General features: G+C 40.2%; 1 protein-coding gene across 5 annotated transcripts in view; it reads right to left on the bottom strand.

Annotated features, from left to right (window-relative positions):
* The window catches only part of CEP152 (centrosomal protein 152), a 96,694-nt gene extending 83,595 nt beyond the window's left edge, over positions 1–13,099 (bottom strand). For 3 of the 5 annotated variants that reach the window (XM_013055514.2, XM_013055515.2, XM_004751343.3), the window contains exons 1-2: positions 12,945–13,099; positions 7,085–7,178 (exon numbers count right to left, since the gene is read on the bottom strand). In XM_013055514.2, the coding sequence (XP_012910968.1) occupies positions 7,085–7,171 (87 nt within the window). In that variant the 5' untranslated portion in view covers positions 7,172–7,178; positions 12,945–13,099. Of the gene's footprint in view, positions 1–7,084; positions 7,179–7,415; positions 7,479–12,492; positions 12,795–12,944 lie in introns of those variants that run through there. The other 2 variants (XM_004751342.3, XM_004751344.3) reach the window with 2 other exon arrangements.
* Positions 13,100–17,005: the final 3,906 nt, after the last annotated feature.

Here is a 17,005-nt window from a genome sequence, read left to right on the forward strand (position 1 = left end):
TGTGAAGAAGGGAGGGGGAGATTTCCTTGATCTCACATATATTTCTAATATTCACTATTATTTTTTTAAAAAAGGTTTGTCTTGATCCATCATTCTTTAAAAAGTAAACAAGAGAAAAATATTCTAACCCAATGAAAAGTTAACTTCATCTCAAAATTTATTTGATATTAATATTAGTAACCAAGACCTTGATTTATTGGTCACCTGCTCATGTTGGGTAATTGAAAAGTCATAGAATTAGCCATATCATAGATGACCCAAAGATATAAAGAATAAGAAACACAAAAGAATCATCAAAAACTAAACAGAACACATCAAAATATTAGTATACCACACATGTGCCTTAAGTGAAAGGTAGCCAAGTGATTTGAGAAAGACACAAAATTCACTAAAAAAAATACATGAGGTCTTTTAAAAGTGGTCCAACCTGCTTGTCTATAATTATGCATCACTCCTTTATGGAAAAAGACTACCCCCACATTCTACACAGAGAAAAATAACAAAATAAATCTCTTGTACTTGCATCGAGTAAAGAGTCCTGTACAGAAAAGAATATTTTCTTCTAAAACTTCCGTGAGGTTCAAGTATATGGCCTTATAATTAAGGGGAACCTTAAGAGAGACATCTGAACAGTACATTTTTTTTCCTCTCACCTAGAAAAAGCTGTATGATAACTAAGCAGTTCTTGTGGCTTTCTTTATGACACCTCAAAATTTACAAAATTGGCATCCAGAGAGGAAAATTAATTTAAGCATAAGCAATAAGTTCATCAAAATGTTTCTGGAACCTCAGGTGAACTTATCAACTGGCAAAATCATTCCTATAGTATTTAGTTTCTTATAAAATATTTTATATATATGCTAACACTTTGAAAGCATTTCATTCACCTTCAAAAAATTTCTCCATGAAGCTCTTTGGCATAGCTAGGCCATATTCCTTGGTTCCCATAACTCTCAGGACCAAGAGAAGCTAAATGAGGTGAGTCTGTTTCATAAAGCAATTCAGGAACAAAATCCTCCCCCAAGCCCTCCATTCCCAGGACCAAAGTGTGCCCTTGTCATATACACTGTCAAACAGATTTTGCTTTCGGTCATTGAACCTTGTGCCATAAAACACAGAATTATCAGATCAACTTGGCATGTTACCAAGTATAGAATTTTATAAACCATAAATTTTCCTTGTTAAAGATTCACCTGGCTACCAAAGAGATTCATGGGCAAAGAGAATAATCTTTATAAATGACACTTAATTCCACTCACTAATTTCAAATTCATCAGACTGCTTTTTGGTCACAAATGCAATCTTTTCAGTGGGAAGTTCTTATGTGTCAATGGAGTTTAATTATTATTTTTTTAATTAATTAATTTATTTTCAGAAAAACAGTATTCATTATTTTTTCACCACACCCAGTGCTCCATGCAATTGAGTTTAATTATTAAACAGATACCTTGCCTAGGGAAGAAAAGATCATTTGCCATTGCTAACACTTCTATGGAATGGTTTAGAATACATTTCAGTAAACTCCTCTACCTTTACTAGACAGGTTTCTTCTCTAAAAAGAAAAAAAACTGAGGGCATTTTACTCAAAGAACTTCAACAGCAAAATACTTTGCAATAACCCATAAAGAACATCCAAAACACCTACGTTTAGGGGCAATGTAAAACAGAGAACATGTAAACATTTTGTTAGGATTTTCTACTTAAATTAACTAAACACACTGTCTCCATAGACTACGATCTTCAATACTCATGAAAACCAGAGTTCTCGGATTACAAACCATACATCTCCCAGGAGAAAAGCAGCAGCAAATCGAGTAACCAACGTTCATATGGTTTTTGAACAGGTTACCTCATAAGTATACTGAAAAGATTGATATTTTACAATATAAATTATTAAATAATGCTTTCATGGATACAGTCAGGAGAATCTTCCTTTTAACCTAAGAGCCGAGTTAAAAACCTCCTTACAAAGGCTCAGTATGGGAACGCTAAAGGGCCAAGTAACTGGGCAGCCAGAGCTTTAGTTTATGAATTATATTGCATGCAGAATTTTTTTTAAAAAAACCATTCCATTAGTTAAACTAAATTTTAGGTTAGTGGGGAAGGCTATATCTAGATTGCCCCATATCTGAAAAAGAAATATGGCAGCATTTGTTAGACAAGTACTGGCTGCCCCACAAATGACACAGAACTTTAGGCCTGGGAGGAATACCGGAGCTCCTCCCAGGCAAATCTGGCCTTGTAAAAGGGAGCAAACCAAGGCCCAGAGAAGGTGAGGGGCAAGCCCAACGAAGAGAGTTCCAGCCCCAGAGCCGGCAGCAGAACCTGAATCTCACCATTCTCACTCCAATTTTCTTCTACAAGAATTTCATTTGTCACTAGAAGACAGTTATTTGTATCTGTTTGTGTACAACTGAGCTACAGTCTGCCAGAGTAATGTTTGTGTTCCTATTGTGACAGTCTCTGAAAAACTGTATGTTTTGAGAAACACTCAAAAGGCACAATCCAGATCAAGTATAAGAAATTGCTAAAGAAAGACATCAACCATGTGAATTACTAAACCATCTGTTTCTTTTTTTCTGGTGATGACAAGAAAATGCCACTAAATAAGTCAAATATCATAAAATGTAAACAAATACTAGCTTCATAACTCCCTCTAGTGGGGACAAAATGTCAAAAATCTTTCTATAATTACATCAAACAAGGCAATTAAAAAGTAGAAGAAAGGCTATGCAATGGGAAACCTTACCTCTTAAAAATACAGGATTCGAAGCTCAAATGAGCTCTATTATTCTATTAGAGAAGCACTGATATAAAAACCAAATGGACGCCTATCAGCATGGCCAGGTGTGAGCTTCTCTCTGCCATCTGCTACTTAAACCACATACGTTTCTACTCAAGATCATTTTCCTGGCTTCAAATTGATCATTACTCACATATTACCTTTACAGCAGAGATTACTGGTACTTCTGCTAGTACCATACCTAGAAGCGAGCAATAAGCACAGAGCTATTTCTGGGGAGGCTGCAGAAAAGTATGTGTATACTCCAGCAAACTGGAAGGTCCCAAATGAAAGATCTTAAGCTGTGGGTTCACCAATAACTTTGGACATTCACTCCTATCACAATAACAACAACAACTATATGTCTGTAATATCCCACGGTGATCACAAAGCACGCTGACTTAAGTGAAAAGTATTTTGAAAAATCACATTGTTACATTATGAATGAGTTAATAAAAGAACTTTTTAATTCCTCTTCTCTGGGCCAGTTTTCCAAGGAAAAGTTTGCCTAGAATCCTTTGGATGAGGTCTACTTGGTAGCAAAGATAACTACAGCCATAATTCTCAAATGGCACCATAAGAAAGTAGTGTGCTCCAGTATGTCATGAGAAATAGGAGTGAGATGAACACTAGTTGACGTGACCGTGTAAATCCATGGTCCTCACTCATCTGCCCTGTTTACTCTGTAGAAAATGGAGTTTTGGGTGAAACACAGGTGAGGCTGGGGGTTGTACACTTCTCTGCTACGCCTTGGCCAACAGTGCCCAAACTTTACCATAACATCATTCAGAACGGAGGGACTTTACAAAGGACTGTCGTGCCAGACTCTTCTGCAAAAATCTTGGAGATTTTTTCAAAATATGGGTCTAATCATGTGGTTTGAGATTCCACTGGTCTAAATGTCCTCTGAATATTGAATCGCTTTACTAAATGAGGTGACTATTTTCTCTTCCAAAGATTAAATGCACTTTCTTCCCTCACTCTTCAATGCAAACAATGGAGGGAACAGAAATGGAAAAGGCAAGATCATAATTATAGAGCTGCTGCTGGAATGACAAGGAAGTCAGAATTTGACTGTGACTTATTCACTGACTTAGGGGCAAGTGTGGACAAAATTCAAACTGACCCCCAAAGCACCAAAATTAAACTTAGCAACTGGCCATTCATACCAGAAGGTCAAAATCAGGATTACTCTAACATTTCTAGAGAGAGGATCTCACAAATCCTTAGCAGGGTAGACCGAGAGTCAGATACATCCTGCTTGGCCCTATAGTACATCCTTAGGGATACAGACATTCCTCCTACATGAGGAAATTGAATACCAAGTGATTCACTAAGTAGAGAAAGCAATATGCCTTAGGCCACTACTAACACTTATAACCCAGTTGTCAATCCCAAAGCTACCAACAAGGGAGCAGGAAGACCACTCTTCTTTAACCACTCAAGGCTGTGAAATGTTCTGCTATGGCAAGGTCAGACAGCCTGAGGAGGTTGAAATGGCCTCTGGATATGCAAACAAACTGAGGTTTGATTAACCAATTTATCATTTTAACATGCAGTGACAAAATATACGTAAATCTAATTTTATGAATAATCCTTAATTTTGTTGGTGAAAATCTGAAACCCTCTAGCCTCTAATCTCACTTCTTCCCTTGAAGCAACTAAAGAAGAAAAAAGGCAAACACACATTTTATTAACACAATACATAATCATGTCAGAGTCAAGTTGGCTGTACATTCTTTTCTTCCATTCTGCTAGAAACACTCATTCTTAGGTATTTCACTTTTTTTTTTTTTAAAGATTTTATTTATTTGTCAGAGAGAGAGAGAGGGAGAGAGAGCGAGCACAGGCAGACAGAATGGCAGGCAGAGGCAGAGGGAGAAGCAGGCTCCCTGCCGAGCAAGGAGCCCGATGTGGGAATCGATCCCAGGACGCTGGGATCATGACCTGAGCCGAAGGCAGCCTCTTAACCAACTGAGCCACCCAGGTGTCCCAGGTATTTCACTTAAGAGCTCCTTTTCCTCTGGAAATTCCCTATCCCAGCTTATAACCTACCAAGAAGTGATCCCTAGGGCTATTTTCTATATACCTAGAATTAACTGCCTCTTTTAAAGTTACTAATGTCACCCTTAAAACTTTCACCACAAAAATACACCTCTAATTAGTTCCTGTAATACCCTAATGATCTCTCTAATATATTTTCCAATGAAAAATCACCTGTCAGATTATTTTTTCTTTTTCTTTAAAGTCTATTATAATAATTACTTAAACTGATCCCCTCAGGAATCCTGGTAGCTAAATTCCAGTGAATTATCCAAAGCCATTGGGGTCATCAAGACCTCATGCTGTGAGTTCACAAAGTAACAGAAAATCCTCACCTCCATCCTTGCCACAAGAATTGCTGTGAAGGACCCAGACAAAATCCGGAAACCCTGCTCAGGGTGATAAATGCCAATGAGCAACTGGCAGAGGACTGACAAGAGCGAAGCTGTTAAGTTCACGTGAACAAGGCCATGTCGGTTTGAGAGGACCATGGCCAGCTGGGAAGGGACAGCCACTGCTCGGATCCAGCCTGCCTGCTGCCATGTGCGCATGTGGACAGGGCATAGGATGTTTCAAGACAAGCCAGAAACTCTGGCTTGTTACAAGAAATTTTCCAATCTTTAAATATAGATTGAACTTTAAAAACACTACACAACCAAACAAGACAAAATGTCTATGGACAAAAATCCACCAAGATGCCAGTTTCTAGCTCTACCCGAACTCTACTGCCAGCTACATGGGCAACTGACCTTATTCCCTGCTTCCTGTTGATACAGATAGCTCACAGTAACGATTAAAAAGGTTTATAGCTGAGAAAATGGATCATATCAAGCATAATCTCAGTATAAAAGAAGCCCATCATCACAGGCAATCAGGAAATCTGACTCAAGGGGCACCTGCGTGGCTTAGTTGTTAAAGCTCTGCCTTGGGCACAGGTCATGGTCCCAGGGTCCTGGGATCAAACCCCGCATTGGGGGCTCCCTGCTCAGCGGGAAGCCTGCTTCTCCCACTCCCACTCCCTCTGCCTGTGTTTTCTCTCTTGCTGTCTCTCTCTGTGTCAAATAAATAAAATCTTAAAAAAAAAAAAAAAAGAAATCTGACTCAAACTAAAAATGATCCTAATAAATTGACTTTCATCAACTGCTGCTACTACTATTGGCCCCATTTACTGAACATGACTTGGTGCCAGGAATTTCGCTAAACTCATTTATGTATCTAAAATATAATCTTCTCTTATTCTTTTTCTCCTTATCTTTCACCACACAGCAGAGAGTAAGATCTTTAAAAACATGATCAGACATCACTTTCCTGCTTAAAATCCTCCACTGAATTCCCATTGCTCCTGGAATAAATTCCAAACATCTTCCCATTACATACACTGATTTGACCCTAGCTCACCTCTTCATGCTGTTTCCATACTTACCCCTTGGTTACACAGTTCCCACACCACGGCCTTCTGGCTGGTCTGCAGATATACAGGGTCTATTCCCACTTGTGTGCTTTACACTCATTGCATGTTTTGGGAATATTCTTCCTTAGGCCTCTGCATGGCTGTTCCTTCTCATGAGTCAAGTCTCAACTTAGGCATTTCCTCTTTCAAAAGGCCTTCTCTCACCAGTTGCTTTAATTTCACTCTTTTGTTTCCTTAGCACTTATCAGTGCTAAATTATCAGTCACTTGAATTAATTTATTCATCTGTTTACTTGCCTATTGCTTGCCTCCACAAGGACTAAGCTACCTAAAGCCAAGAACCTTGCTGGACTTGTTCAAGGCAAAGTTCTAAACGACGAGAAACTAGGTCTCTGCCTCCAAAACCAACCACTACCTCCTACATGAAAATATCTTAAAGAATCATACCATTTACTATGTTTTAGTCTTGTCTCAAAAAAGGAAGCATTCCACTCAACCACCTTTTAAAAGTTCAAATACTGGGGGCGCCTGGGTGGCTCAGTGGGTTAAGCCGCTGCCTTCGGCTCAGGTCATGATCTTAGGGTCCTGGGATGGAGAGTCCCACTTCAGGCTGTCTGCTCAGCAGGGAGCCTGCTTCCTCCTCTCTCTCTGCCTGCCTCTTTGCCTGCTTGTCATCTCTCTCTGTCAAATGAATAAATCTTTAAAAAAAAAAAAATTCAAATACTGATCAGGTTTTAGGGAATGACAAAAAAATTACAAATTCCTTCAAAAGGACACAAGAAGATAGCATTTTGATTAGGAAATAAAACTTTAAGATTGGGTTTAGAGTCTTTTCTCTGGGTAACCTACCTCTTTCTCCCTTTCATAGTCTTCTTTGTCATACTCTTCATCTTCATTTTGTGTCTGCAGTGCCATGCTGCCAAAATCTAATGACATGGTGTTCCTGTGGAAAGAGAAAGACACTTGGTTTCTAAATATCCCATAAAATCTCTCCAAATGACACACAGATGCCACAAACACACACACAAAAAGACAGTAGCAGCCAGGGAAAAGATATATGTAACTCATGCATAACAAATGGTTAATATTTCAAATATAAAGACTACGCTGACAAATTAATTGTGATTCACAGAAAATAGCTGTATGACAGTAACTCAAAGAAAAGGAAAATGCAGGGTACCTGGGGGTCTCAGCTGGTTAAATGTCTGCCTTGGGTCCTCTGGGCTCTCTGCTCAGCAGGGAGCCTCCTTCTACTCCCCCATCCCCTACTCGTGCTCTCTTGGTAGCCCTCTTTGAAATAAATAAATAAAATCTTAAAGAAAAAAGAAAAATGCAAAAAGTGAATAAATCTGTGACTAGACCTTTCTCATGGTCTGGAACATATCACTTAAAACAGCAAGAGTTTTGTTCACACACATAAAAATAAAATAATTTATTCTATTAAAAATTTTAAGAATATGCTCAAAGTTATTAAATTTGTTTATTAGATATGGCAAAGGTGGTAACCTCCACAAATTGGTTCATCCTTTCGGTATCACAAATCCAAACGTCATGTTTTACAAAAAGAGACCCACTAAATGCCGAGTTAATGATTGCCAGCTGAAAACCTTGACGGATCTGCTCAACTCTGTGTAGCACATGACAAAAATGTCAATGTTAAATGTCCTGCTCTTTCGCTTGACAAAATCAGGCTCAAGGAAAAAATACTCAGGAAAAACAGAAGTGAAGAGTGTGAAGCTGTACCATGTAGAGTTCCAATTCCAAAAGCAACAGAATTTCTCTGCAGAGCGGTTACTGCTGTGGTAGAAGCAGCAGCAGGAGGTGGGTTTTCAAGTACTTACAGTCAAAAGCCTGCTGATGATTTGAATTATATTTAGGAATCGATGCTACATGGTGACTAGCCAGAATTTCAAAGGTCCAAAGAATCCCAACAAAAAAGTAGGCAGGCGTCATCAACTACCCAGCCTAATACTGCCTTCCCTTCACTCCACTCCTCTGCATGCCAGCAAAATGCACTTTGATGTGAGCCTGAGCCACAACTCATTCGCTGCACTTTTCGGGCTCTAAAATGCCATTAAATTGGAAGTGAATTAAGAAGCACAGGCCCAGGCATTTTACCATAAAGAAGACCATTTTACCATAAAGAACTTAGCTCCCTCGTGTTAACAGCTGAGAACTATGACAACAAACTTTCACGAAAGCCGACAGCTCTACAAGCAAAAGATATTCCACTGCATCAGATCTAACATGCCTTTGATTTTATGACTCCATTCCATTTGTACCACTAAGAAAAAGATGTGGCCAATTAAATTATGACACATCATTAATTTTAAACTGCAGCCTGACTTTGTAGATATGAAAATCCAGAAAGAAAATGAGCACTTTAGAATAGAAGAAATATGGTGTTAGACTAACACAAATTTTAATGCTGAAAATCCCCAAACATCAAGTTTTTGTTTGTTTTTCAAGGACTCAATTACCCTTCTTGTCCAAACTGTACTTTGCAGTGGACCTTCCTTAACCCTCTCTCTCTGGTCCCTACACCCAGCACATCCCTTTCAACTCATCAGCTCAAACCCCTTGCATCAACTTAAACTCTTCCAGCTTCTGTTTCTTAGACCAGACTTGCTCCTTTCTATTCTTGTGCCAGAGCCAAAAGGAGGAAGGGAAATGTGCACTTTTTCACTAAGAGGGAAAATACACAAGTTTAGGAAATCTAAACCTCGTCTCCATCCAACAGCTACGAGAACCTTCTTGTACACCTGCATTAGTTACAGACCTGAATGTAAAGAGCCTATAATATAGCTGAAATGGTAAGGGGAAAACACTCACACAAGCCCATGTCTCTAGGGGTTTTTTTTTTATTACTGCAAGTGAACACCAAATCTATAGAATTCAACAGATAATGAAAATACTAGCCAATTTAAATCCTGGCTCCTTAAAGGAGGAGTTAAAGACTTTAAGGACATCCCTGAATTCTCTAGGCAGAAATCATCTTTCCTGCTTCACCAGAAGTTTACAGTATTTACAGCAATTCTCTACCTCTTTACAGTATTTTACAGTATTCACAGTATTCTCTACCGCTTCCTGCATTTTATAGGTAAAGCCAGAATATGGATTTGGGTTAATTTCTCCTGTATTAGGTAAAAGAAAGGAGAGGGTTTTTTTTTCAGTTGTTCACTAACATGCCATCAATTCCTGTTGAATATTGGAAAAGAACATCAAGATTTACAAAAGCCTTTGCTAAATACAGCTATTTTATTTTTTTTTTTAAATTTATTTATTTATTTGACAGAGAGAGATCACAAGTAGGTAGAGAAGCTGGCAGAGAGAGAGGAAGGGAAGCAGGCTCCCCGCTGATCAGAGAGCCCGATGTTGGGCTCAATCTCTGGGATCATGACCTGAGGTGAAGGCAGAGGCTTTAACCCACTGAGCCACCCAGGCACCCCAATACAGCTATTTTAAATAAAGAGCTACTTTTTCTCTCAGAAAATAGTGAATTTTGCAAGGTATTTTCATTTTTAAATGAAGAGAATGTAAAAGACCAAAACGTATTGCTTTTGAAAGGCTTTTTAATCCAATGTCATTGAAGAAATCTGCAAATATCTGAAAAGACTAAAGTCTCTTGAGTCTCCTTCTCAAAAGTGCAAACTACTGGAGACCTAAGAAACTACTTTGGCATAAAGAGAAATCTGATAACCTTATTGTGGATAAATAGATAATTAGTATTTTAATGAAATTTTAAAATAAAAGCTAATGCTTTTCCTCAACTTATTAACCACTACTACTTACCACTGTTATCAGAGACTTTACCATAATATTCAGAATAAAAGAGACTGCTTCATAAGAAAAACTAAATAGTAAGACCATAAACCCAGAAGCCATGAAAGAAAAACTTGAAAGAAACTTAATCACAAAAAATAAAATTTTCATATGGCAAAAGACATCACTGACAAGTCAAATATTATGTATGAAAAAACACACTTAACAAAGTCAAAAGATAAAATAATGCATAAGAAAATGTTTGCAAAAGACATGACAAAATCCCAATATACAGCTTTCAAAAAGAAATGAGAAAGACAACCTAATTAAAAATGGGCAACTGACAATTCATTTTTAGAAAGTGTCTAATATTCAATTAACTTAAAAGTAAGCTCATGAAGAATTCACAGTGTCATTTAAACACTGAAATGATTTTCAACCACTAAATTAAAAAAAAAAATTAACAACACCTAGTGGTGGCTATTTTGTAGGAAAGAGATATCCTCATGAATTCCTGGTGAAACATATGAATTGCTGTGAAATGTATGAATTGCAAAAACCATCCTGAAAACTACCATATGAGTATACTGAAAAAGAATACTTGTCCTAGTAAAAGTACTTTTGAATAAATTTGGTGATACTATACTAACAAGAGAAATAATGACATATTTCTTTATTTACTGACTGATCCTTAAACAATCAAGACACAGAATAAGTGTGCTGTATACTTTAAAAAATAAAATAGTTAATACTTTCTCCCCAGATAACTTTTTCTGAACCTATTAATAAGACTATGTTCGGGTTTTTTGGTTGTTTTTATTTTTGTTTGTTTTTAACACTCAGATCAGAAGGGCTCAGTCTCAGTACTCATTTTGTAGTTACTCTTTGTTTTCTTTGCCCTCCTTGCAATTAGAGGAATAGCCAATGAGTGTTTAGTTGGACAAAATATCAGAAACCAAAAGCACTGCTTTTGTCTCATCCAAAAACCTAGAAGCTCTCTGAAAGCAGAGTTAAAATGCATGTCCTCCACATTTTGCACAAGGCAGGCACACAATAAGAATCTGTTGAATGGGGCGCCTGGGTGGCTCAGTGGGTTGAGCCGCTGCCTTCGACTCAGGTCATGATCTCGGGGTCCTGGGATCAAGTCCCGCATCGGGCTCTCTGCTCAGCGGGGAGCCTGCTTCTCTCTCTCTCTCTGCCTGCCTCTCTGTCTACTTGTGATCTCTGTCAAATAAATAAAATTAAAAAAAAAAAAGAATCTGTTGAATGAATATGATACATTCATGCCACCCTCTAGGATTCATTATTTCAATAAAATTTTCCTCTGCAACTAATGTGTGCCAGTTTATATCCTAGATGTATCTAAGACATGGTATCAGCCATGGGGAGTTTACCATCCCTTAAAGAAACAATGATATAAATCAAGAGTCACCGTGATACATTGTAATCTGCAATAGAGGAGAGTATAAAGCACAAATTAACTTTGACTGAAAAAAAAAAGGGCAGCTGAGGGAAATTTCACAGAAAAAGACTTGCAGTTAGAAAAAACTCAATACCTCTGGAAGTAGTTAAGAATAAGCGCACTGATTCAGACAACCTGGGCTCAATTCTAGCTCTTTTATCAGCTGTGCATGTTTTGAGGCCGCTGCTTCCATTTTTTCATTAAATAAATGCAGGTAAAAATAATACCTGCTTCAAAGATTGGTTATGAAGATTCACAAGATAATGAATATAAAGTGTTTAGCACCATGTACCAATCACTACATGGTTTTGTTACTGTAACACTCTTACCTATGAACAGGAGTCTGCAGCTACAGAAGAGGTAAACAGCATTCAGTGTATCTAAGAAAGGTGAACACGCTGCTTGTGGGAAACCTAACTTAAACTAATACCTCTTCTGGGATGAAAACACTACCTCCTACAAGATGCCCTCCCCATCCTGTTGCCCTAGGGAGGAGGGGAAGATTCTGCACTTTCAGACTATATTTCTTATACTTTTCTTATGGCTTCCATTTCAACCTCTCACTTCGTTGTACGCATTTACATATCTAGGGAGTGCATATAAATTGCCATGCATTGTGAAGGATATGGTCAAATTCAGCTTAAATCAGACTCAAGTTCATGACTACAAGATAAAAAAAGGTTAAGTGCCAGGAAGGGGGTTGGTCTATAAACCCGCTAGGAAATTCTACTCACTTGCTTACATGCTAGCTTCCCTTCTCCAAGGAAAATAACCAGAACGCACTAGCCTGATTTAGACGTGCATTATCAGTTTAAGAGGCCTGGTTATTTATTCAACAATTATTCACCATGCACTGTTCAAGATTACAAAGTTCAGCAGGACTTGGTAGAGAAGAGACTAGACGTTTAAACAAATGATGACCATCTGTCATCAGTGCTAATGTCAGCAGCTTGGACAAATCGAGTCAAGGGGCCTGAAGAATGCTGCAAGTAGGCACCCACAGCTGAACGACAGAATCAATCAGCGGCCTTACCAAGGAGCTCCGTTTGGCGTCACCTGCAGCACAACAAATAGATACGGCGACAGCGAAGCTGGAGAGTGCCAGCACCGGGTGCCTTGGGGCTGCTGGCTTGGCTGCCGGCGTCACATGCACTCGGTCAACACACGTGTACAGAGCACCCACTGTGAGCCAGGCGCGGCGCCAGGGTGACCACAGCGGGGGTCCCCAGGAGAGGGTCTCAGGCTTTTCCCCCGTAGCCTGCACGGGGCTAGGGGGGCTTCCCACACGTCGCTTGTAAGGAGGAACTGGGGTCTCACGGACACTTCAAAGTCAAAGCCGGAATCCTGCAACCCGCGGACAGTCCACCACCACCGGATTTGAGGAGGGGGCGGCGGGTGAGCCCGCGGGCAGCCACAGCCAGAATCCCGAGGACTCCGCACCTCCTCCAACCCCAGCTCCAAGCCCAGCCGAGAAGCGAAACTCACCGGAGGCCACGGGTGCTGCCACCACGGGGAAACCCTAATCCCCGCCGAAGACAGACTTCTAACAAACCCCCTTCCCAAGGACTCTAATCCGCTCGTTCCTTCCTCGTCACAACCGAACCCAGCGGTGCCGAGGCCATTGAGGAGCAGCCGCCTCCTTCAATCGCCGCCTAAAAGCTGGCTGGGCGGGCGGGGCCGTGCCGGCTCGAGGCGGGGCGTGGCGGCGGAAGTCCCCGCCTTTCTCAAGCTTGGTTGAGAATTCCGCCCGCAGTTGCGAATGTCTGGCTGTTTGAAAGCGGGCGCCAGAGGTGGCGGGAAGGTCCTCCTGTGCTCCCATTGGTGGATTAGGGAGCCAATTACGAAAGGGTTGGCCTCTAGACTGGGCGGGTTTACGGTTGCTAAGAGATGCCAAGGGGCGTGGTTTAGGACTTTGGCGGGGATGTGCGGGTTTTGTCAGGGGTCCCCCGCCCCTTCCTGTACCTGCTGGTTCCCCCTTGGCCCCTCTCGCCCCCGCGCTCTCCATTCCTAAATCTCAGCTCTCGATTACAGCACACAGAATCCCTCACTTTCCCCACCGAACCGTGACCTTAAAGGTTTTAGCACCTGCCCTTCTGATTCTCTAAGGTGCCTGCTTCCCCATCACCTAAACGCACTTAGCTGTAGTTTTACTTTGTCTTCTTTCTTACTGGGTTCTGCTTTGTTTGAATTTGTGTTTTTTTCATTACCGATGAGATGGCACATTTTCCCCGTGTCTACTCAATTCCCCAAGTGTGAATGTTCTTGTTTTAGGTATGTGTTAACACGAGCTTTAAGACAGCGCTGTCCAGGGTGCGCTAAAGCCCGTTCTGTATCCACCTGCCAAGCTAAAACGCTTTTGGTGACTATCAAGGAATTAGTAGCCCTAGGTTCACATATCTTTTTCACCCTTTCCCATTAGTATGAGAAAAGTATGGAGTAAAATGCTTGTTTAAGGCTCTTCATAATCCAGCTAGTTTTCTTTTGCTACCTCACCACGCCACTCCTGTGATGTCTATACTAATCCCTCGTTACCCCACCAACTAGCATAAGGTTATGCCACATAATAAGTACTCACTCAATCCATAGCAATAAGGTACTGAACTGCGGGCTGAGCTGCCTACTGTTCCCAGGGTGCTTTTGTTTTGCTCAAGCTCTTTCTCTCGCCCGTATTTCCCTCTTACTATCCACTCAGTCTTGAAGACAGATGAGCACCCTTCATGACACACTTCCCCCTACCTTGACAAAAATGATCCTTCCTACATCTGTACATGGTATACATATCTTAAGTTTCTTGTTATCTTTTGTAATTAGTTGCACATCTGTTTTACTCAGTTCAACGTCAATATCTTGAGGTACTTACATTACTTCTTGGACATCAATCATGCTTCATGGTCTCTGGCAGGCACTCAGAACAAACAGATTAAATGAGGAAAGGAATGAACAAATAAATTAAGACTTCTGTACCAGAAAATATGAATAAAAGGCATTCAGGTAAATGGCAGTTGTTGAAACCTGAGCCAAGGTATCTGTTAGCGGGAACTAGGCTTGGTTTAAGATGGAATGCTATAGCAAGGATGCCAAGTGATCCCTGTTTCTTACAGAGATGAATGCATTAAAGATATAAGGGGGGGGTACATGAGAAGACAATGTTTATAATCCCTTACATAGTACTTTAGAATTTGGTGAGTTCTTACAACAAACCTGTGAGGACCCAGGACACGTGTTCATATCCCATTTTACAGCAGAAGAAACAGGTTAAAAAAAAAATGATTTGTCCAAGACTACACAGCTAATGCAAGACAGAGAAAGACTTTCTTTTTTTTTTTTTACACTTAAAAAAAATTATTTATTTGACGGAGAGAGAGAGAGATCACAGCAGGGGGAACAACAAGCAGAGGAAGAAGGAGAAGCAGACTCCCCACTGAGCAGGGAGCCCAGTACGGGGAGTCTTGGTGAGGCTTGATCCCAGGCCCCTGGGATCATGACCTGAGCAGAAGGCAGACATTTAATTACTGAGCCACCCAGGTGCCCGTGAGACAGAGAATTTCAGCACATTTCCTTTATCTCCAAATACAAAGCTTTTTATATTTAATATTATATTAAATGTAACAGATTTAAGCACATAGGTTACCAAAAAAATGCAAAGTAAAGAATAGGTCAGAGCCCCTTGCCTCTAAAAATAGATTCGGATAAAGCTATGTATATAATCAATGAAATTTTTTTGACTGCCTATCCTGTTTAACTCCTGGCCTAGATGCTTGAATATAAAGTGTGAGGCAGGACCCCTCCCCTCAAGGTACCCATACTCTTTGACAGTGCAAGATGCTTACATAAGAAGACAAATACACATACACATACACACACACACACACATATGCACACGAACCCACAAAATAATTTACACATGCAATGTAAGAATGGGTGATGAATCTGGGGAAAACAGAATATCTAAGAAAGGATTATCAGAAGGAGTTCTTGGAGACAGAGGAAAAGAGAGTCAACAGGAAGGTGGTTAGGATGAATTACTGCAAGTGAAACCACACCAGCAAAAACAAAAGATTCTTATATTTATGGGGCACATGGATGGCTCAGTAGGTTAAGTGTCTAACTGGAATTTGACTCAGGTTATGATCTCAGGTCCTGGGATCAGAGCCCCATGCTGAGCTCCATGCTCAGGGGCCAGTCTTCTTGTCTCTCTCTCCTTTCCCCCTCCTCCTGAGTACTCTCCCTCTCTCTCTGTGTGTGTGTCTCTCTCTTAAATAAATAAATCCTTTAAAAAAAAAAAGGATTCTTATAAGAGTGGAGAAGTGGGCTGGAAAGGGGACAGCCAATTGAAGAGCTTGATGCTTGAAGAAATGGGAAATGCATGCTACAGAAGTAAGGTATGATGTACACAAAGAATGAACTTAATAACATGTCCAGAGAAACATAAGTAGATAAAGTCATTCTGGAATAATAAAAATACATGTGGAGGAAGAGGGACGCATGGGTGGCTCAGTCGGTTGGGCCACTGCCTTCAGTTCAGGTCATGATCCTGGGGTCCTGGGATCAAGTCCCACATCGGGCTCCTTCCTCAGTGGAGAGCCTGCTTCTCTCTCTGCCTCTGCCTGCCACTCTGCCTACTTGAGTTCCTTCTCTCTCTCTGACAAATAAACAAATAAATAAAATCTTTAAAGAATTTGGAACTTTAAAAAAAAAATGTGGGGGAAGAGAGAAAAACTGCCGAAGATCTTATGTGCTAGGCAAGAGGTTATTTCTGGAATGTTGGGTCAATATTTATCTTGCATTTTTAAACAGACAACCTGTGAGCTGGGAGGGACAATACCTCTACCAGCCTTGTCTACATTTCAAGCGGAAATGTCATGCTGTTGAGGAGATGTGGTCCTTCCCATTCAGAACATCTATAAAGGTGGAGCTAAACCATCATTCTTCTTTTTTACTACCTTCTCTCTGGTGTCAAAACTAACAGGTCAAAGCAACGCCATCACAAAATAAGGAGTGCTATCCTTAAAAGAGGACTGAACTTAAAGAATATCTGAGTTCAAGTTCCAGCTCTCCTACCCACTAGCTTTTATCCACAGCAGTTTCTTTAACCCCTCTGAGCCTCAAAGTTTTTACTTAAAAAGAGGAATGATAATATCTACCTTGCAGGATTGTAAAAAGGATGAAGTCGGACTGTGTGAAAGAAATTCTAAAATGTAGAAACGCTATCTCACTGAGTGTTATTTAACTGAGAAAGATCAGACCATTATTTGCAATATATTCATTTAATAATATTTTTGAGCATCCACTTTGCACCATGCACTATTCTAGGGTCTCATTTAATAATTCATGAGTCAAAATGCTTGCCCTAATTAAGCCCCTAATTGCCAGTTCTATTCCTGCCCACAGGCACTCTAACTTCACCACCACCACTTCCCCACTACCCTAGATCTGGCCATCCCTTCCCAAGTAACTGAAATAAGACTTCATGAAATTGAATCAGGTGGTAAACATACGGAAGAGAAGCAGGCTTTTATTACAGTTGTCTGTATTGTATGGGAAAT

Source organism: Mustela putorius, unplaced genomic scaffold (genome assembly GCF_011764305.1).
Source record: "Mustela putorius furo isolate JIRA1106 unplaced genomic scaffold, ASM1176430v1.1 tig00003898_pilon_pilon_pilon, whole genome shotgun sequence".
Taxonomy (NCBI): Eukaryota; Metazoa; Chordata; class Mammalia; order Carnivora; family Mustelidae; genus Mustela; species Mustela putorius.